The sequence below is a fragment of the Balearica regulorum genome, chromosome 6, assembly GCF_011004875.1.
Source record: "Balearica regulorum gibbericeps isolate bBalReg1 chromosome 6, bBalReg1.pri, whole genome shotgun sequence".
NCBI classification, from domain to species: domain Eukaryota; kingdom Metazoa; phylum Chordata; class Aves; order Gruiformes; family Gruidae; genus Balearica; species Balearica regulorum.
The window spans coordinates 21,397,345-21,420,012 of NC_046189.1; the positions used below are offsets into that span (position 1 = coordinate 21,397,345).

At 37.5% G+C, this 22,668-nt stretch overlaps 1 protein-coding gene across 1 annotated transcript in view; it reads right to left on the reverse strand.

Annotated features, from left to right (window-relative positions):
- The window catches only part of LOC104630265 (uncharacterized), a 33,697-nt gene extending 12,530 nt beyond the window's left edge, over positions 1–21,167 (reverse strand). The window contains exons 1-21 of the mRNA XM_075755788.1: positions 21,008–21,167; positions 19,552–20,120; positions 18,114–18,134; positions 16,586–16,645; positions 15,352–15,405; positions 15,009–15,053; positions 14,163–14,189; positions 13,827–13,871; positions 13,144–13,188; positions 12,458–12,511; positions 11,147–11,215; positions 10,409–10,477; positions 8,420–8,488; positions 6,199–6,267; positions 5,689–5,757; positions 5,530–5,598; positions 4,327–4,395; positions 3,045–3,116; positions 2,387–2,455; positions 1,039–1,110; positions 90–158 (exon numbers count right to left, since the gene is read on the reverse strand). Coding sequence (XP_075611903.1) covers positions 90–158; positions 1,039–1,110; positions 2,387–2,455; positions 3,045–3,116; positions 4,327–4,395; positions 5,530–5,598; positions 5,689–5,757; positions 6,199–6,267; positions 8,420–8,488; positions 10,409–10,477; positions 11,147–11,215; positions 12,458–12,511; positions 13,144–13,188; positions 13,827–13,871; positions 14,163–14,189; positions 15,009–15,053; positions 15,352–15,405; positions 16,586–16,645; positions 18,114–18,134; positions 19,552–20,120; positions 21,008–21,167 — 1,845 coding nt within the window. The remainder of the gene's footprint in view (positions 1–89; positions 159–1,038; positions 1,111–2,386; positions 2,456–3,044; positions 3,117–4,326; positions 4,396–5,529; positions 5,599–5,688; positions 5,758–6,198; positions 6,268–8,419; positions 8,489–10,408; positions 10,478–11,146; positions 11,216–12,457; positions 12,512–13,143; positions 13,189–13,826; positions 13,872–14,162; positions 14,190–15,008; positions 15,054–15,351; positions 15,406–16,585; positions 16,646–18,113; positions 18,135–19,551; positions 20,121–21,007) is intronic.
- Between the last annotated feature and the right edge of the window lie 1,501 nt (positions 21,168–22,668).

Consider the following 22,668-nt stretch of genomic DNA (forward strand, 5'->3'; position numbering starts at 1 on the left):
TGAAGTTATTTACATGAATAATAGCATGGCCAACTTCAAAGTTTTCACCCTGTGTTCATAAGCACTAGAAGCTGGAGTGTGGATGTTACCTTTGGTCCAGGCACAGCTCTTCCAGGAGGGCCTGGCATTCCAAGACGTCCTGGTGCACCAGGCTCTCCCTGCAGTGAAGGAAGAAGAGCAAAAATGATGGATTTTTCTGAAAGTGAGCACGAGCATCTCATAGAGAAAACATTTATGCAACAATTTATAATATTCCATTAAAATTCTATTAGAATTTCTAATAGTCTATTCTACGTGGAGTGAAATCTAACTATTTGAAGAATTGACAACAAGCTTAGTTCTGATTTCTCAATGGAAATGAAATTCTTCTCAGTCACTGAGAGTCACACATGTTATCAGAAATCCCTTTCTTAGTGTATTCGAGACTTGGTCCAGCACATCTAGCACTCAAAGCTTCCTGCCCAGCTGTGTAGGTATATGGAAAACATGTATATTTTTCTGTTAGAGTAGATTTTTTTAAATAGTCCTCTTAGTGTAATGTTTTAGCCCTTTTTATTTTTCCTCTTACATGGAAATACACACTTTTATGTGTATAAATAGCAAAAGACTTGATAAGAAACTAGAGGAGAGACCTGGAGTAGCCCTTCTCTCACTTTCAGTGAATACTGAGTATTTCAATAGAAACTCCAAATCCATAAAAGAATATCAGCCATGAGTCAATGTAAGGGAAAATAAAGTCCTGTCATATATATATATGCCATACACCATACTATCTTCCCAAATATTTCAGCATAAAAATACCAGCATTAGTGTCCCTTAACTTTTCCCAAACTGACAGGGAAGCAATATGGTAAATGCAAAGTTTTCTTTAAAATGCTTCTAGTTAATAGGGAACACTGTGTGTCTGCTAAGGGAAGCCTTAGCTGAACGGGTGTTTTTTAAGAAGCAAGTTCATTCTGGGACAGTTGTTTCTGAGATCTAGAATAAAGCACAGCTTTGGGGGGCTATTTTACACATATAAAGTGGTAATAAACCTACTTTAGCTCCAGCAGGTCCAGGCACTCCTGTTGGTCCTGTTAATCCCCGTATTCCTCTCTGACCTTGATCTCCCTACAAAAATGGAGAAGGCATGTCACCAAATAACATTAAGAATGTGTTAACTGAAATTAATTGTAAATATCAGTGGAAGATAGTGAAGTTCTATCTCGTAGCTGGTGCACATGAGCTGTTCCTATTGCCTTCATTGGCAAGTCAGTTAATTCTGCTCAGTAATTGTCCAGTTTGGGATTTTTACAGTTAAAACTATGTAGATTTCATCTGAAATTAAATTAACTACTTTCCAGTGAATAGTGTAAAAAAAATAAGAACCAAAAGGAGTCTTAAAGATTGCATCCTTGCAGCTGAAAAATCAAGTTAAATAATTACATGAAAAAGATACTATTGAAGATAAATAATCAAACCAGGAAAAGATAATTCACTCAAAGGTTTTGGGTTTTTTTAATTCAAAGGCAAATAGGGCCAATCAATTGAAAACAATGCCCTCTCTGATTGATGAGCTTATACTTATACTTCCAGGCAGAAAAAGCTAAGAATAGACAGTGTAAAGTTTGTAAAAATAACTGCTATTTAAGCATATTATTAGGCTGTAATCATTACAACAAGAATGAAACAGCTACGAGTCCAGAATCATTCTGGAAAAGTTCCAATACAGCAATGGATTTTATTGCTGCATCATGTCATCTGCATGTATTCCCTACCTAAGTAATCTGAAAACAGGTGGATGCCTTGATTTTCCTTCCTACACTGTTTTTTCGCCCTTCCAGCTCCTTGCAATTGTGATACTTAATATCTCTGTTTCTCTTCTATTGAGACATTTAATCTCTGTGTGTCTCACACAATTACTCCAGCAATTTCCAGTGTCTTTATTTCACAGCATACAGATGCTGATATGAGAAACTGGAATTACTACTCCATCAGAGAATCAGTACAGTTGACCAGTACAAGAGCCAGAACCTAAAAGATTGACGCAGTTATTCTTACTGAGAGAAGTAGTATTCCCAGTTAGCTCTTTGTGAACTTCTTGGACCAGATAACTACCACAGGTACTGGAAATTGTGAGCCACTGAACTGTTGTGCTGTCATTAAAAAAAAATAATGAAAAAGATGTCCTGGGTGGTCTTTTATTAACTTCACTATTTTAAAAGTTGTTGTTTTAGGCAGAGGCTGAAATAAACTCTGCAGTTAACTGCTTTTAGAAGTACTCATTAACCTATTCCTTGAGGTATATTTTTTCATTACTTGTAATAGACAAAAAAGAGAAAGTTTTGACAAACTTATTCCTGGAACATTACAATTTTGAATGTCACCTTTCATAAGAAATTCTCACCTTTTCCCCCTGTATTCCAATCCCTGGAGCACCTTCAGGACCTCTAAGACCAGGTAACCCTGGTTCACCCTGAAATAGAAGAATCAAGTAGCATTTCAGAGTACTACATAGACATGGTGGACGATCAAGTCTGTATTCACTTGAGTAAGCTCATTAAAATCACAGACCTTTTAGAGTCAATGGCAAAACTCCCATTGATGTCAGTGGGCCCAGGATTTTCTTCCCATATTCAGATGCAGCCCTTGTAAAACTCTGGGTGGAATGCATGAAGCAGCATGTTTCCTTAGTGATGGCCGAACACTCTGAGTATATAATTTTAAATATGTGGGGTTTCTGATTCTAAGGAAAATGCCATGGTTGGAAGGGTATTAAAGGTTGCCTGTATCCATTTTAGTGGTTTCCCTTCTGAGCTGCAGAGCATTTGGTGGATTAAAAAAAGCCAACAACTGTAAACAAGATAAGACAGCCCCCCCCCACCTCCCAAAAAAAAGAAAAAGAAAAGTTTTCCTTAAAAAAGTATGTTAGAAAGAGAATTATTTTCACTGAAAAATGTGCTACTTTTCCCCTTGTCCATGAACACTCTCTCTTCTAGGTTTGGATATCAGCACAGAGGGAATGCTTGGAATGAAGGAGGTAGGCTGCAGACAGATGAACCAACCTTTTGTCCAGGGGCTCCATCTTCTCCTGGAAGACCAGGCAGACCTGCCAGTCCTGAAAGGCCTGGCTCACCCTGAACATCAATAAAAAGTAAGTCCTCCTATTAAATGCAGGCTTGGTACTATACTTTCTCTGAATCAAGGAAATCTATTCTAAAAAGTTTACTAAATGATATATATATTTATATATTTATAGCAAACATTTATGCATATGAACCCAAAATCTTGCCATTTTTTTATAAAGATAACTCTCATGTATCTGGATCTATCCTACATCTGATTGTTTGAACTGTACATTTTATCTATGCAATTAATATTATTAGCTATTGATGCTTCAGCTCATTCTTAAAAAATAATGTCATCATTTCATTAAGCAGCAACATTTGAAGTAAATATCAGATAGAGCTGACTGTGACATGATGATGGACATCTTGCTTGTGAATATCAGTGCAAATCTATTAACGGCAGTGGAACTGTCATCAGCCTATTTATGTAAGGTTCAAGAGCCTGACCTGGTTTTAGATTAAATGGGATCATTTGGGGTCAAAAGGATTCACACAGTATTACCATATTTTGTGAAATTAAAGAAAGAAATTGGACAATTTCTTTCCTTTTCCAACCCCTGCCCCAAATCCCTAACAAACAAGAGCAAAACCAGGACAGCCCTGTGCCTTTTCACTATCACAAGAGTACTTTTTTATCTATTCCCATATTTTATGTTAATCTGGCTGTTAATGACATAAGGACTGGTTAATATCTGGTTACAGCTTCCTATCCTCTAAGGAAGTGTGCCTTCTGTCTAGTAGCACAGCTTGTTTCCTGTATGAAGGTGTGAGGATGTAGCTGCTGCTCTGTTTACATTCTGTCCTGTGTGAAAAGGGAAGGAGCAGCACAATAACCACTGTTCAGTGCTCTTTTTCACCAATCTGGCTATACTTTAGCTTACACTGGGGACTGCGAGTTCTGGCAACTGTTTAATATTCTGGATGGCTTTCTGGACAGAGCTGTAGGTGAGCTGTATGCAACACTGACTTGAGCATGGGCCAGGCATGTGGAAATTTTCAGTCTCAATAAGTCTTACTACTTTTGTACAGAACTGGTGTATTTTAAATGTTCCCATTTCTGGAGGTTACTGAAAGTCTGTGTTAAAAAATTTAAAGACTAAGAACCTAAATTTTCTTTCTAAACCTATTTTTAAGTGTCTACAGAAAGGATACTCAGAAAACACAAATTTCAAATCCAAATAAATAAATAAATTAAATAATTCCTCTATTAACAATGTACCTTAGATCCAGGTTCTCCAATACCTCTTTCTCCCGGCACTCCAGTCTCTCCTGGCAAGCCTTGTTCACCCTTAAGGAGAAATTATTTTTTAACAGTGTTATCATGGAAAAATATAAAAGCATATTATTGGTTACTTTATATGTAAAGGAGGTATCGATCACAAAGATTGGGAATCTGCAGCGTGTTTTGAGCTCTCACCAAAAAGTTATTGGTGGAAATGATTAATGCTGCAAAACTATAACTATATGTCTCTGCAAATGTTTCCTGCCAAAGTAGCTGACTTTTCAGGAGCATATCTGACATCCACAGATAATTTACCCTTCTCTTTTTACTAGTGGTAAAGCATATCCCTGCGCAATCACTTAAAATGTAAGAGGTGATCTCTGATGCTGCAAAATACTTTACCTGGCACAGGTACTTTACGCGGCCCACTTACACCTCTAGTCCCTTTATACTATGCTTTAATAGCCTTCAGTCATTCAGAACTTTATCTGTCACCTCTTTCAGAAAATCACTTTAAATCTCCATTCCAAACACTTCAAGGGTGACACCTTTCATTAACAGTTCTGTATTTTGTAAATCAGTCAAGGCTAAATTATTCTGTCATTTTTTCTTCAGCAAAGGTAATCTTCATTATACCTTGGAACATGCTTAACTGCTACATACAGTAAGTATACTAAGTCAGGTGAGACAACAGGCGGCAGAAGTAACAAGGAAGGCAGACAATCTGTAAGGTATGGGATGTATTTTTCTGGAATGGAAACAGTACAATGAGGATAAAAGATTATATTGAAATTTTGGTGTTCTTCTGTGTTAAGTGCAACTTTTTGGAATTGATTCACTGCACCTGCACCTGATATGATGAAACTGCAAGTTTAAGGCAGACAACCCTTTCTATGGAAACGTATCAGACAAAGTGCAGTTCACTGTCTGATACGTAGTACCTCAAAGGTTCTGTGCTGACCTGAGCCAAAACCTAAATAGATAACTATGCCATTGGTTTATCAAGGCTTTTCAGTGGAGCAGGATCTGCTGTACAGTTTAGTGATGTTAATAAAGAAAATAATTTTCTGCAGCTATGTCAATACTTAGATTGGTGTTCAGCACTTTAACAAGCGTAAGGATAGAGACAGACATTTTCTTAATAAGGAAACATAAGAGTCAAAACAGCACAGTAGCTTTTACTTCAGAAAATTCCCTAACCTTTGGTCCAGGTAGTCCCTGTCCTGGTAGTCCTCTAGAGCCAGGTGGTCCTTTTGGGCCCTCCACTCCCTGAAAAGATTAGTAAGTAATTATTAAAAATAAAATATTCTTTGTTACTACACATTTAAGTGTGGGGTGAAGGGGAAGTGAAAACTGTACCTTCTCTCCTTGAATTCCAATTCCAGGTAATCCAATTGGCCCAGGTAAACCAGGAGGACCAAATTCACCCTGGCAAATAAAGTACAATTGCTTAGTTGTGTAATGATACAGAAACAATCCGGGACAGCTCCCATGCTAGTTCTTGTTGACTTTTAACCTCTCTTGAAGTCAGTGAAGCTGGGGATCTGACCTTTTATCTTCCATATATGCATTTATTCCCTGCTGGTTCACTTGCAAACAACTGCTAGTCTCTTTTTCCATTTTGAAACCTTAACTTTCCACAGAATCAGATGCTTTTTGTAACATTTCCTATTTTAACATGAAGAGATGTTAAAATGGGCTGGGAGAGTTTATTTGGCATAAATCGCTCTACAAAATACCTTATTATCCAGGGCCTATTGTGAGTTCCTTGCCTCATTACACCTTTTGTAGTGAATATCAACCATGTATTCCCTGCATTACGTAGATTTATTGGCACTTTGTTAATCCCCTGGTGTATTTACTACTCACCTTTTCACCTTTTATGCTGATGCCTGGAAGTCCACGAGGGCCTTTTGGTCCATCAAAACCACGGTCTCCCTATATGAAAAAATACTATGTTGTTAACATACTGTGAAACACACAGCTGTTCTCTCTGAAGTAACTAGAGACACTGTTTGCTTTGTCATCATGAAAACCAAAATGAGAAGAACCAGAAAGTAGCTCCTGGATCTGTTTTCCAGGATACCAAAGAGGTCATCTTTTCAAATGAGCTTACTCTGCAGTTTGAAATTGTTGATGAAAGAGCTGAACAAGCTTCTTTTAATCTTTCTACCCACCTCTATTGCTTAAGGTCCTGTCCTGCTTCCCCTAAAATTAATGGCAAAACCACAACTGATTTAAATGTCAGCAGCGCTGAGTAATGAGACTAACTGAAAGCTGAATTCTGCTTATTTGTCTCATGGGTTAATCATATTAAAGTGTGGCAGTGAGGATCTGGTTTTCACTAAGAATTTTGCCAGAATAAAGACCAGGTCAAACTGTATTGTTGTAGAAGTCTATTTGTAAATGTCATTTTCTTTCTAAATGCTTATTTACAAAACAGTGGTCTTGGGGAAAATACAGTTACTAATAAGGATACAAATATTGTGTTTTCTTGTACTTCTGTTAATAAAACACATAGAGACAGGTCCTTAGCTTGTGTAAATTGTCACAGAATCACTCAGGGCAATAAAGTTATGCCCCAGACAGGTCTTTTCTCTCCCTAGTAACCAATTCTATCCTTTAAGTTTGACTGAAATACCGTATATGGATTTCTGTTTAAAATAACATTCTTTGCTCCTGATGCCGTAGAACACCTGCCTTCATTTTCCTTTCTACTGAACTGTGAGCTTGTAGTAAAAACGTCCTGAAGAAAGCAACTGTAAAATTTGCTTTAGATTAACAAATCACCTGTTTAAAATGTGTTAAAAACCAGAGAGCTGACATACTTGACAGCCATAAATAGGATTAGAGATACGTATAGACTCTGTTGATACATGCTTGGCTCCTGTCAGACTTGGCAGTAAAAAGTAGTACATTTTTTATAGAATCAAGAGGTCCAATAATGCTGGCAGAATTCCACGTAGATTACTTTATTCTGCCTATCATCTCAATTGCTCAATAGTTTTGGTTAGATTGTGCATTCTTCTGTCCTTGTTCCCACTGTGCATTGTTGCTGTGCTTTACTTATTAGTTGCAGTGTTTCTTCTCACATGAATTGGTATTTCAGTGATTTCTAAATGCATTTTCTTCACATCATTTGGGTTTTTTCATGCATGAGATCTGCTAAGCAAAGACAGACCATCAACAATGAGCTTAGATAGTTTATATAATCCATCATAAAATATATACTGGATGTTTGAAGACACTATGTTACAGCAGTCAAATTTAAACCTAGCGGACTACAATATTGTGCTAAGCAAAAATCCTAAGATTGTTAGTAAAGGGACAGTTGGGGCCTGCATCTGTGAAACAATTTTTTATTGTTTTCCCAACCAAAATTGCCTTGGTGCATGCATAAAAAGGAGTGAACGATTTAGTTATTCATTGAGCTCATGTACAAGCTGTGTCACTTTGTTATTGTAACCAAAGGTCAAAGTGATAACAGCCTGGGAGTTGGTTTTCAGCAAGCAGCAAAAGGAGCTAGCAGTGGGTCTAGTGAGTACATCCATGTAGGTGCAACTACTACTGTCATTACTTCACTGGATCTGAAAATTAGTAACAGCAGCTTGCTTTTCCCACAAACTGAATTCAAATTTCTGCTAAAATGCATAAGCCAGTGGCTGAGGTATTTAATAAGCTGAAAAACGTGTCTTTAGTGACAGCAAAGATCACTCTATATCAGGATTTTTAAAAAAGCAACACCAAAAAGCAAAATTTTTCATCTAGGAATCACTTTTATAACATTTTATTTCAAGTCAGATGCTTGAGGCTGTTTTAAAATTATAGCTGGAATTCTTTCCAGGCTTAGATCCCACAAATCAAGCATCAGGTGAATTAAATAGCTTCGCAGGCCCCAAAGGCTAGCTGTGCCTAGAAGTCATGTTTGGACCAACTGAATTATATGAAAGTATATCGGGTTAATTGATGCCAAATTTTAATATTAATTTACAAGCTACTTTCTCAGATTCCTATGTCAGCTATGGACTTGTTTTGGCATGTGCTCATTTGATGGTGCTGATCTGGTCTTAAAACACTTCAACTGCCGTACCTTTGCTCCTGGAAGCCCTTCTCCTGGTGAACCTCTTTCTCCTTGAATACCTTGTGGTCCTTGAGGTCCCTGTTAACATAAGTTTAAAATAGCCTCGAATATGTATTAATCACTCAAATCAACAGCAGTATGTTCTATGTCATTATTGGTTTTAAGCACGTCTTTAAATGTTGGTGTAGTTATAACCTGTTAAAAATAATACAGTAATACAATATTCACAGTGAATAGAAGATGAGCATTCTGGCCTGCAGCAATAACAAGGCAGACAGTTTTACTTTTCTGGTTAGTCATGAATCACAGGTTATGTAGCTGAAATTCCTATTCCTTATACTTTTGAAATCTTCACTCCCTAAACTTTAGTTTGATTTACAAATTGTTACTAATTCTTATTAATGTATCAGTATAATCATGAGACAGGGAGAATGAGATTAAAGACCATGCAGAGTAGTACTGAAGAAGATGTAGCTGTAGAGAGATTTGACTATAATTGATGAAGAGAATAATAGCATGCCTTTTTCTTTTTGAAAGCAGATCTGATAGGAGCACAAGGAGCAAGGAAGACAACTAAAACCTTTCACTAAATGCAAGTCCAAAACCTGTGCATATTGAGCCTGCTTCACAGTGTTTTCCTGCATCTGGGGTTTCTTCCTCTGATTTATTCCTTGAGATTATAGAATCACAGAATCCTGGTAGATTTGGCTGTGTATAGCCTAAATGTTTCTGCTTCTTCTGCATAGAGCTTTAGAACGATGCCTAGTTCTTAAGTATAGATAATTACACTGCATTCAGCCATAAAAAGAAAACTCTTTTGAAGCAAACACACTTTAAAGTAAATTTAAAAAAACACCTTTAGTATATTTTTTTAAAATCAGAATGTCTTGTTATTCCAGTACAGCTGTTGTGGCTAACAAAGATGCACATCACAGGCACCTCTTCCCCTACAAAGTGGCTCTTTTCTCTGTGCTGTTATTGAAGAGACTCAGGAAGCGTTACTGCCCCACTTTGACTGACTGTAACCTTATTAGTAATGCTCTTGTCTTTGGGCTCTTCAACAAGAACTCCTGTTCAGTGTGTATTTTCAAGCAGGTTTGAGATCAGTCTGTTCAGTCACCAAACCATCTTTCTGTTTTTCATGGGAGCACCTCTTTTGAAATGATTATTACGAATCTTTTCTTGTCAATGGGGAAAAGCTACTTGTGAAAAAACTGCACAAAGTTTCCCTCATGGTTGCACTGGGGGTCTTTCATCCAGGTGATGAGAAATGAATTTCAGTCTGCTGTATTGTAAATAGCTCACTAAAAGGTACTGTCTGACACTTTGGGAAAAAAAGCAACCATAAAATTGGCATACTGATTTTCTGAATTTCCACAAAGAGGTTGAGTTTACAACTACCAGGAGGAGGAAGGGAAGGAAAAGAAGGAAGAGACTTCAGAGCCAAACCTACTATAAATTCTGAAAGTCCAATTTATATTTTTAATTTCTCCCTCTGTTAGCTCCAGGAAAGGTAATACTGGTGAAATTGTTACCTGGGACCACTTATGCAGTCTGAATGTCTTTATAGAGGTTGTTTAGATATGACTGTTTCTAATGTTACAATGGTTGAAATGGAGTCTCTCCCTCAAAGCCATGCTGATATTAATGTTCTAATGATACTGAAAAGCAGTCAACTTTGAAGTTACCACATGTGAATTTTAATCTATCAGGGGAGAGATTTATTTAAATATTTATGTGGTTTTGCATGAGGTGTTATTTTTCATAGCTGTTTTGGAGACTAAGATAATTAGAAAAGTTAAGGAACTGGAAGCATTTCCAGTTCATTGAGGGAAATGAAAGTCAGACAACATAGTATGTATGACAGTGAGAACAAGCGGAAGAAAGAAAAGAGATGGTATCATTTAACATACATATATCCTTTCTAACAGGGAAGCACTGAGAATAATTTTTCCTTTCTGTCCTGCTTCCCTCTCACCAAATAAAAAATAGACATACCATAAGTCCTGGCTCACCAACTCCAGGTGGGCCAACAGGGCCCGGTCTTCCTGTCAAACCGGTGTCACCCTTCAAACAAAGATGTGTTTTGAAAATGACTGATTTAGGTATTTGTGTGCAGCATATAACAACTCATCAGACATTCTGTGCTGGAAATACTTGATGTAGGAGAATACAGGAATGGCAGAGAAAATCTGAGTGTCCTCAGAGTCATACAGCATGCAATGCCCAACAGACATTGAACTGGTGCAGTTTCACAGCATTAGCAGACAGCCTCAATTCCGCATTTGAGAGAAGACAATGTTGACTCTAAATGATTAATTATTCCCACCATATTCCTAGTACATTATGTATCACTTATTGTCCTTTTCCTAGAAGTCAGTATTTCTATCACAGTCTTTCTGCTTTCTTTATGCCAGTCATCCAAACCAACAAACTTATTTTTCACAGGATAATTTTTGTTAAAGACTGCATATGCATTTTTACTCAGCCATACGCTGCTTGGATTGAATTATGTCGAGTGTAAGAACTACTGTCCTTTGAAGTACATACTTAAAATGTACTTTTTTTTCCTTCCAAACAGTTTTGATCAACGTACGAGATACCTTTCCAGTACCATAAAACAGCATTTGGGGACTTGAAGTTTCTCATGTACCAGCAAGTATATTATCTCAGCTGTCTCAGTCTTCATTCTTATCCTATAATACGTGTAATATAGAAGATGAGAGATGTTTGTACCTTTGGGCCTGGCAGTCCTATTCCAGTCTCTCCAGGCAAACCAGGTGGCCCAGGGAGACCTCTTGCACCCTTTTCAAAGAATGAAAAAAGAAACAATTCTGCTTATAAATTGGTGTCTAGGGAAATCAGTTTAACTCAGTTTGTAAGTTCATTTTTTGTATATCCTGACTTTTAGCCCATTGGAATTGTCGTACACAGCACTTCATCTATTCGCTCTTTCAACACTTCAAAATTCCTTTTATTCAGAGTGTAGATATTTCCAGTACAAAGTGACACCAGATTAAACAAAAGGAAAAATGTTTTGTTTCATGTGGGATATAAGAGTTTTGGCACCCTGCTGCTCTATGCCTCACTGTTGGCCAGCAGATGCTCTAAATATTGTGCAAAGGAGATATTAAGAGAGATATCAAAAGAGATAATGTCCTTTATAAACTTATTTTCAAGTTTTTCTTCACAACTATATACCTTTCAGTAGTTGAAGAACCCATTAGTCTTGGCTGAATTACTCAGTTTAGGGCTTTTCTGAGAAGCAGAGTGCAATTGTGGTGTCTCTTAATGAAATTGAAACAGTTCCCATAATTGTCTATAATACCCAGTGATATTTGCATCTTCCATTAAACTACTATGATAAAAATATCAAGTCATCACAGAACCACAAAATGAAGTAATCTCCATTGGTATACCTGGAATTTACAGTGGGGTAAGTGCGAAGTAAACCCAGCAAATCTTAAGGATTTAATAAAAGTAAATCATACGTTTTTCAAACAAACAACCAAAAATATTTTGTGTTTACAGAAGAGACTGGATCTTGCAGCGAAGCACTGGGTGATTTCTGTGGTCCACCTTCAGAGGGCCCACTGCAAGACTGTGTCCTGAATTGCAGTCCTCCTCGTGACCTTCAGATATCTTCTGTGAACAGGGAGACTACTCATTTTGAGCTATAGAATTCTTCTTGAGAATGTACAGTTTCAAGAGAAGAATTCCTGCTTGGCACTTAGAGAAAAAAATAGTTTTAAATTGAAAACTGAAGAAATGCAATGCTACACTGCTGCTAAGTAATATTCTGTGATGCTGCCATATTTTAACTGTTTGTGAGAAAAGATTGGAGTGTGATTTGGACCTGAATCCAATACAAAGAGCAAATGAAGACCTTTCTTAGGAACCTAAGAGTACATGATTTGCTAGCAATGTCACATTAAACCGCATCCCTCACAAGAAGGGTATGGGGCATAAGGATAAAAGCATTATTGCAGTGAAGCTGTATTAATACCTTTTAACATTAAAAAAGAGAAGAAATAATGCAGTTCTTGCCTTTGATCCTTGCAGGCCTTCAGGCCCTTGATCTCCAGATTGTCCTTGTGGACCCTATTAAAACAGGAGTGGGTTTAATGAGATTTTTCAAGCTTTCAGAACAATGGCACAAAACCAACCTCAAAATTGCTGTAGTCTACATGAAAATGAGTTGCAAACTTTTCAGAACTGAAGCTTTGCTTTCTGATACATGTATAGATCAGCTACTCAACTCAGTTGGAGCTGGGTCTGGTAATGGAGAGAATTTGGCTTTCCTTTTATTTGAATACAATTAAAGGTAATCTATAGTCAAAATTTACTGAAAGATCTATGATGGGCTAAGCTTCTTGGCATTCAGTGCAAAAGTATTGGCATGAAAAGAGACTAAAGTGTTTGCATGTACTTCAGTGAGATAATGAAATAGTTAAGACACTGAATGGGAAATGAATGATTTTGGTTTTTTATGGAACTGTATTTGCTGTGGTCTTTGAGACTGAATGAGTTAGAAGGATGATTTATTTGTCTAGACTGCTCTTCCAAATTCTTGTTAATTTTGCTGTTTAAGAAGATAGATTTTGGATGCCTTGAATTCAGCGACTCAAAGATTCCATGCTAGTTGCGGTATGATATTATTTCAGAGCTTTGAATCCCAGGGAACCAGGTGTTGTTGTTTTTATAGGGTTTTTTGGTTGGTTGTGTTTTTTTACCTGTAGCCCTCTTGTTCCTCTGGGGCCTACTGGACCTTCAGGACCCTGAAAAACAAGTGAAAAACAGGATACATTTATGTGTATTTAGAGTTGGTCAAAACCACTTTTAGATAACTTTTTAATTAAGATACCTTATTTAGATATCTTTACATAACAATAGAAAAATAAAATCAAGAGAAGCTCAGCAGCCAGCAGTTACTGAATAAATATTTTTAAAATGGACTGTGGTAATCAGAATACAGAGTAAGAATGAGCAGAGTTAATTATCAAGGTCCTGTAATCCAGGATTAAACTCTGTTTAATTTAAAATATTCACAGCAATTACACACCAAATCTTGAATGTCAGTGTTCGAAACCTTGAGTTCATTTTCACCTCTTATTCCCTTTGCTTATGACTTCAAATCTTCTGTCTGTTAAAGTCAGGTAGAGTTTTACCATTGTTATGAACAGGTTTAGGCTTGGGCCTGAAGAGGAATCACATGAAAATGTAGGAGGAGCTGAGAAAGTTACTGAAAATGGTATCCTTGCTCACTTCATTTGTTTAAAACTTGTTGTTAATTTCCCTCAGCCTTAGAATTAATATTTGCCTTAAATCTATCACCGTGATTGTTATTCAGGGAATTATAGCTTTTGATTATTTTATCTGTGTTTCCTGAAAGCATAACAACTTTGTGGCTACTTACTCTGTCTCCTTTTATACCTGGGATTCCACATTCACCTCTTTCACCCTGGAAAGGAATAAATATTTATGAGGTATATTGAGTATATCATCCTTATTCTTTGGGTGATTTAGTTGAAAACCTAAATGTTATTCTAGTCATGACATACTATAGCAATTGTGCTGAAAGTTCATTGGGGAAGGGACACATCTTCTATGAGAGCTTGTGCAGTAGCTGGTAAGTATAAGCTGATGTTATTGTTCATTACTAGTATTTATAAGAAATATGGCACTATACATAATAAATAGTAATAACATCAAATATCTATATGTAAGCAGAAGTTCTAACTAAAAGTACTACCTTCTCTCCTTTATATCCAGATTTGCCCTGGGGAAATAAAAAAGCAAAGCAGATTGTGAGGATATATAACTCAAAAGTAAGAATGTGAGTATTGGTGCTGTCAACATTATACTCTATCTAGAAAAACAGCATTTCAGGTTGTAATGAACAATTAGGTAGAAAAGGTGATCTCAGATAAACATGGCAATATGACTCTAAATACTACACCTACTGGTCATGATAGATGCTGTTGTATGTGTGAACAAATCTTATGAAAGTGTCATGTTAGACTGGGGTTTTGATGATGTAAAAGCAGATCAACTAGAGTTCATATTTCCATCTTAGTGAGAAACATGCTAAAATAAGAAAATTCAGGAATTAAAAAGGATGTACTGAATAAATAAGAAAATAGAAGAGAGTGATTTGTATGTGAATGAATTCAGAGTTAAGCACTAACAGGCTGGTCCTACAGTTATTTTCTATATGTATTTCATTCAACTTTTTCATTGCTGTTACACAGTGTATCCTTTATTTGCCAAATGAAAAATTTAAACTGACCCATAAAAATGCAGGCAGAGTGTTAATTTCTGCTATGTCCTTAGATTATCATATCAGAACTTTTCATACTTTTTAGGAGGGACTATGTATTCTTAGAGAGTATTTTCTAGATTACTCTTATAAGACAGAATTATTCCTTTTCTTTAAGCAATTACAATGTTTTCATTTCTTCTAGTGTTAATGAAGAATAGCTGGTAAACCAGAGCTGAAATTTGCTATTATTATTTAAAAAAAAAAAAAAAAAAAGTGTTTTGCCTTGAAGGAACACTGCTCATTTGGAGAAGAAGGGAAAAAAAAATCTTCTTTTACCTCTATTCCATCTTGTCCTGGGATTCCATTAAGACCTGGCTCCCCCTATGAATAATCCAACACCAAGATCAGTGAAATGAGGAGAAGGTAGTATTGTCCTGATTATCTGAGTAGATATCTCAGTGCAATACAGGAAGCATACCAGCTCCCTCTTTTTAGACTCTGATGATTTTATACATTAGATAGAAGACTGTAATTTGTAAAGAATCTTATTACTACAGCAAAAGGGAGTAGATGAAGTTTAAGAAATTCACAGGTGAAAAGTATGTAGGGACTATTAGGATAGTCTTTCTGTATTAATGAAGTACCAAATCTTTCTCCTAAATCTGAAAAATCACATCACCTTTGCTCCTTTCAGGCCTGGAGCTCCATCATCCCCAGTGCGACCCTTTTTACCCTGAAAACAATAAAATAAAATTCTTTCATGTTAGTAAAATAATTTTATTTTACAATATATACACTTATTATTATTTAGGATATTTGCTTCCTATAGATTTATTTTTAAAAATCTGTATTTACCATAACCTTGAAACTGAATTTCTGGGAGCAGCAGGACCAACTCAATAGGCAGCTGTTTTTCTCTTTTTGTCTTTGATGTAAACAAAAATTGTTCAGATCTCCGCTGAAGAAGAGAGATGATCTGATGTTTTTGGAGCTACCCAGCTTACCAAGTGGGTGTTTTATTTTCTTTTGAAGTCTTTGAGTTTGCTTTTGTTTAAGAGGTACTTGCACTCTCCAAGTAAAGACTTGGAATAATAACTCAAACAAAACTACTGTTTGCACACAAGAGGCTACATTTTCAATTAAACTGTGCTGTACTGTGCAGGATAAAACCGGTGTGCATTTCTGGTTATGTATGTATAGGATGTTCAGGTCAAAAGGATGAGGATGGGCAGATCTCTAGGGTTCTGTTTCAAACTCTGACACCATGCCTTCACCTTGAGCAAGGGCTATAAGTTACCACAGTGCTTTACTTCAATGTTAGGGATATAATATCAGACCATTCAACTCTCAGAGCTCTTTTGAAACATAAACCCTGCAGTTTAGATCACCAAACTTTGTGTGAAGCAATCACCTAGATTTACTTAGGGGTTCTAGTTGTAAGACTATTCTGACAGAAGTCCAGTCTATTTTATGCTCTTTACAAGTCTCTTGGCTTAATTGTTCGTGATGCTTCAGCCGCTTGCTCTCTCTCTTGCTTTCAGAGAGCTTTTTAGATATTAATGTTTGATTTGGGGCTAGTTAGATCCACACAATCTGGTTGTCTGATTGTAACAGGCGAATTATTGTTCACACAAGAAAGTTGCTCCTTTCTGCCTTTTAAACTGCTGTGGCTAAATGGAGAGCCTCACCGCATCTTTTTTCAGGAGTGTCTCATGGCACTCTCAGGTCTCTCTCTGCATTTCCTACTGGTGTGACATTTCCATGCAATGTAACTATGAAGGACTATGTATTGAACATTGAGCTTTTGTTGTCTCAGGATTTGGGTTCAAATAATTTTAAAAAAATATTCCAACAATGAAATAAATCTTGATTTATACTGTATATCAGTTGTTTGAGAAATGACAGCTACTTACAGCAGGGCCAGGAAGGCCTCTTTCCCCCTTCTCACAGTTACATGTGGCAGCCTGGCGACACTTTGAATGAAGATAGTCCAAATCAGCACATTTTAATAGAAGAGACAGAAAACACATGAACATTGCTTTTAAGTTCCTGTATGGCTAGTCTGAGTACACCAGTAATGACCAGAAGCCCGTTATATTTACATGTTTCATAGAAATCTTTTAACTGTCAGTTTACCACTTATCAGGAATGTGGCCTCCTACACTCCATCCAAAAATCTGTATCATTCCTACTCCTGAAATTTCAATCATCTCAAGAATGGCTTTACCTCCAAACTCTTCACAAGGTCGGTTTATTGGTATCCTGTGTCTATGATAGTAGATTTGTTTTGATTACTAGTCACTGTAGCGATAGCCAAGACAACAGCATAAGAAAACATCTTACATCCTTTTTCCACTTCATTATAAGTACCATAGATCATAGTTTAGCTCTAGCTTGATCTATAGACAAAACATGTTATGGATGTATACTTTTATCTAGTTAATGCAAATCCTTAAAATAGTTTCTAATGTTTCTGTTTCTTCTGTCATCTCTACCGTCATATGTCCCAATCAGACATCATTATGGTATGTATTTATGTGATTTTTAGGATCTTTTTTAAACTTTAAAACTGTTACATAAAACAGAATTATTACAGATACTGGGGCTATTTTTGGAGGAGGAATAAGGAATGTTGTCTTTATTTTGGGTTTTATTATTTATTAAACCTCCACTCAGCTTGGACATGTCTAGAAGTGAAGAGTTTAAATATCATTCTTATCTGAATATCCCAATTAGTAACAATATGTTTTCCAAGGATAACATTGAATATTTTACTACTTCAGGATTTATTTTGGCAGAGAAAAATCAACATGCCAGGGGAAATGAGGGAAAAATAAAATGTTTCAAGTTTTGCAGACACTCATAATACTTAGCAGTTTCCTTGAGCTGCTCATCAGAACAGTCTTTGCCTGAGATAACTGTACCTTAAGTAGGAATAACATCTTTAAAAGAAAAGCTAAATTTATTCCCTCCCAAAATGGCAGCCAGACATACCAATGCCTGCAGTCAGAGTGACACAGTGTGGACAAAGTGGAAAAGTGCAATGATGGAGCTTTGTTCGAGTTCCTTCCCTCTTTTTAACTCTATTACATAGGAAGAGCATTAAGGGCTAGAACTGCACCACAGCCAGCTCTGTATCATGGTTTCTTATCCGCTGAGTCTGTTGGATGACATGCCGAGACATATCAGCAAGTTCTTGCTAACCTCAATACTCACACACTGTTCTTTTTCAACTTTGAAAATAAGGGGGAAAGTCAATGACATTGGAATAGCAAATTAAAGCTCTGTCCTGCAAATACAAAAGTGTATTTTACTTTAAGGAAATCTCATTAGGCTCAATATTTAACCAACTTCCTGAGCTATCAGTTTTCTTGAAGTATGTTTCCATATAATTGTAAATGTCTATATTAACCAGTTTTGTACAGGAAAAAAAATACTTACCTCTTCCTCAGACAGATCTTTCTGTAAAGACAGATATACAAAACAACATTAGAAACTTAAAGTCATAATCCAGTTCTACAGGAAGGTCACTGACTGAAAAATGTTAAAATAAATTGCTTCAGCAGTTAGTAAATTAAACGATGCAATTAACATATTAACTAACATTAATTAAGCTTTAATTTCTGATAAACATTCTAGCAATCTCTCCATTCTAAAAAATAATTTAAATAACTTCAATTCCTATTATAGATTGTTGACTGCACAAATCACTGACTTTGTCCAGCCATAATTTGCTAAAATTACAATGGTAAACAGGCCCAAACCAAGATAGTTAGCTAGGAATACGGGAACAAAGCACCCAGAAGCTACACTGTTTCCAAAGTGCCGAATAGCAGCAGCTCTCTAGTAGGAGTGAATCATACATACTATGCACTTGAGAAAATCAGAAGCTCTTCTGTGCATACTGTTAGGCACAGATAAAATGAGAACAGTAAGAACATCTTAGAAAAGATTTGACTTTGACAGTGATCACATGAAGTTATCATTATTGAATTAGCTATGTTATTTTTTTAGAAGATCTCTACAGCTGAAACACCCACGTACAATGCATTCCTCCCACTTTTCGCAATTGATGCAGTCTCTTGAGAGTACATAAATGTGTTGATGAGCAGCAATGCAATCACATCTCTCAAAATTTCACATGTATGCATGTATAATTATACATGCCATTATTTAAACCAGACAGCAGCCTTGTTCTCAAAAGAAGGCACCTGAGGGTGGCTGCCTGTTTGGTACAAGTAAAATAAAGTGTGTTCAGTCACTTGAGAGGTGGTTGCTGTCATACAGAAAGCAATGGTAAATACCAGACATGATGGGAAAGGTGATATGCAGCAAAAACAATGCAGAGTGGCAGGCTGAAGGACAGACAGACAGGAAGGCCAGCTTGTGTACATGCTCTAGGCCTGCGTGAGATCCCTTAGGTGTCAGTTTCACAGCAGAAGTCTCCTGGTTGTTAATTCATATTTCTATTTTATATCTCTCTGCGTGCTCAGATCAGGACTTCATTCACAGCTTGTGTCACCAGGTTTTTAGGGTAGAGGATGGCTCTATTTTCCATACTTGGCAGGGAATGTTTTTTATAAATTAAGTTCACATGCAGAAAAGAGGAACCCAAGCAAAACTTCAAGCTCAGTTTACACATTTCCTCTTGATTATGTGGTAGGTTTTCCATGGAAATGTAAAGATGTCTATGGTCAAGTTCAGATTTTATCTAAATTGACATATCTCCATTAAGGTCTACAAATTTTTTTTTTTATTTTCACTTCTGTAACAGCTGCATCTTCTTTTGGTACAAAAGGCAATATTACATTCCTACTTGCTACAGAAGAATTTTGTACATATGTTCCTATAACTATTTCAAATTCTTTCTTATACATACCATTTCTTTGAGAACCTTCTCCACAGTTTCTTTCTCCTGGAGGTTGAAAACGAACCTGGATGCTGGGACACTGGCCAGGAGCCGGAGCTTGGCAGCATTGCTAACCTCCTCAGCCACTCTGGTCATTCCCATTGTGAAAAACACAATTCCTTGGTGTTTAGCATCAGCTGTAGCTGCAAAAATATCTGGGTTTCTTGGATGGTCCACTCCATCAGTGAAGAGCACAGCTACTTTCACACTACCCGGAGTCCCTTCAGTCATGTAGAGCTGTGTGAGGTTAGTTATAGCATAAGTTGTGTAGGTGCCATGACCTATGTAGGTGATGGGAGCAATGTGGGATTTGAATGCTTCAGGACCTTTCCAGTCATGGAAAGTTTGCTCTATGAAAACAGTGCTGCTGTACTGAAGTAATGCCATCCTCCAGCTAAGGGTACGTCCAGAACTAAGCTGCAGACTTTTCATTCTGTCTACTGTTTCCAGCACAAATTTTTTCTGCTGTTCATGATTATAGTCCTTAGCACCTTCGGAGCTGTCCAATAAAAAAGCAATTTCCAGAATGCAGTCTTCATCTAGAATGAATAGGTAGTAGGTGAGTGGAGTGATTTCATACTAAATCTCTTTCTACTCTTACCCTTACATGTATTTTAGGCTTCAAAAGTGGAGTGCAATTATGGAAATTTTTGAAAACATCTGTGATCACAAGTGTGAGACCCTCATGAAGATAGAGCCTACAGAGGCTGAGGAATTTGCTCCAGAACAGATGCCCCAAGGAATAAGAAACTGAAGGTGAAGTGATGTCATGTAGCATGAAATGAAGAATATTGTAGTGGTTTTATACATTCATTCTGTCCTCTTGTCTGGTATTTCACTGAATGTCCTACCAGGATGAGGACTGGGAAGGTGAAAGTCATCTACAGGAAAATCATAGAATCATAGAATGGTTTGGGTTGGAAGGGACCTTAAAGATCATCTAGTTCCAACCCTCCTGCTGTGGGCAGGGACACCCTCCACTAGAGTCTTACTGAATAAGACACTGGAGTGTGATTTGACAGAGCTAGATTTTGTGCCTGGTACTGACACTTGCATCCAGTGACATAAAAGTTTTCAAAAGCAGGATCTGCAGAGTATTGATTTTCTGAACTACTGATGACATTACTTCTATAGAAATACAGTTATATGGACTATTATTCTTGTGGCAGTAACAGGCTATCAGCCATATCATAAAAAAAAAAAAAGCCTAGAAGTAATCTCCTTTTCTGAAATAACACAAAAGGGGAGGGAAAAGATGGGAGTCAAAAGATAAAAGTGCAAAAAGAAGGCATGTGAAAATGTAGGATGAGGAAAGCCTGGCTCATTATAAGCAATATGTTAGTGGGCAAGTTAGCCATGTAGTTTAGAATCCAAATAAATGAATCAGGGAAAAAACCCACACCTGTTTTAAAATGACAATATTCACCTTGATCACTTGGGCTGGGATATTTTTCTACAGTATTTGACAGAATGTGTTTCGGTTTTGATCTTCTCAACCCGTATCTTTTTTCTTCCCTGAGATTTTCTGCAAGAAATGCGTGGTGTTCAAGTATCCACAAAAGCCACCAGACTCTGAAGAACATCATTTGTTTGGTTTCTGTTTCCTAAACACAAATAATAATATAGAAGTACAGCAGTATGACGACAATAAAACATTCAATTTTGCTTCAACAGGTTGCTTAGCAGGCTGTATTTTAAAATATAGTCCCTAAAACTGAGCTGATTTTATTTTCTTTTGGTAAGGTCTTCTGCAAAATATGTAATAAATAATAAACAGAGACATACTGGAGTGATTTTCAAGCATAGCGTGCATATAGTTCTAGCACATGACAAACTGGAGACAAGATATTTTACAAACATACTTCAGTTCTCTCTCACTGCTGGGTAGTGTTTGTACAACCAGCACTTCTCAGAAATCTTAACTTTGGCTGTACCCGTGTGGGTGCAGTGTGAATCCCAAGTGTAATTCACAGGGGTGGTTTTTTTAAACCTGCTTTTTCCAGAGCTGACATGGAGAGAAGGAGGTACAGAGGCAGACAAATTTTTCTCTGTTCTCTCTACATAAAAACTGAGGGTCATGCATACTCCTCCATCCTCAGCAGTCCTACAGTCATGGCCAGAGGGTGCTGTCCAGGCATGAATGTACCTGCTGTGCTACCCTGGGGACATGTGGGCCCAGAGTACTGAGCCCAGGCTGACAGTACCTATTGACAGGACTTTTTCTTTCTGCAGGGACCGGAGCTGTTTGTCCTGGGCTCACAGACACAGCCAGAGCTCACAGGCTGCTCAGGGACCGACAAATCAGTCCTGCCCCACTTCAGTTTCATTGTTGTGTCCCTGCAAGCTCTCCCAGGTAGGCACAACACGTAACAGAAGGGCAGCTCAGTAGCAAGAATGATCCTGCCAGGACTGAGCATCTGACAGAAATCCCTAACACAGCCATGTCTGCAGGGTTTCTCATCTCCTGCTAGTTTAGGGCAGGAATTCTAGTGTCAGAGAGGATAGGGGGTCCTTACCTTGATGTTCCTAACCAAAAGGCCTTGGGCTTGCTGGCAGCTGCGTTATCCTCCCTGTGCTGGATGCTCTGTGAGGAAAGGAGGGAGAATTTGGGCTGCAAGCTCCTGTGAGAATCGGTGTCATGTGTCAGGAGGGGCCAGCAGACAGAGCAAGGAGAAAGGGGAGAACAGCAATCCTGGCTCCTCCTTCTCAGCTCACACCCACTCCTTTCTTCCTCCCCAGGCTATGCACATGCATCCTAGGTTTAGTCTACCATAGCCATTTCCACACATAAATCCTCATCCATACTTGCACGTGTATGGAAGAGGACTGTTCTCACCCCAACACACTTCCCTACACACCAGCCTAGTTGTGTTCACTCTCTTCTCCCATCACTACTACACACACCTTTCACTCCCATACTTCTGCACATCTGTCATGCTTTGGCAAGGCAGCTTTTAGTATTGGGCATTGTGTTTCCAACATCATCATAGCAGTCCATGACTGTAGGATCCCTTTCAGACCTAAATGAAACTCCTTATAATGAAGGATTGCTGTTACTGCTGTAGTAGAAAGATATTTACTGTCCCA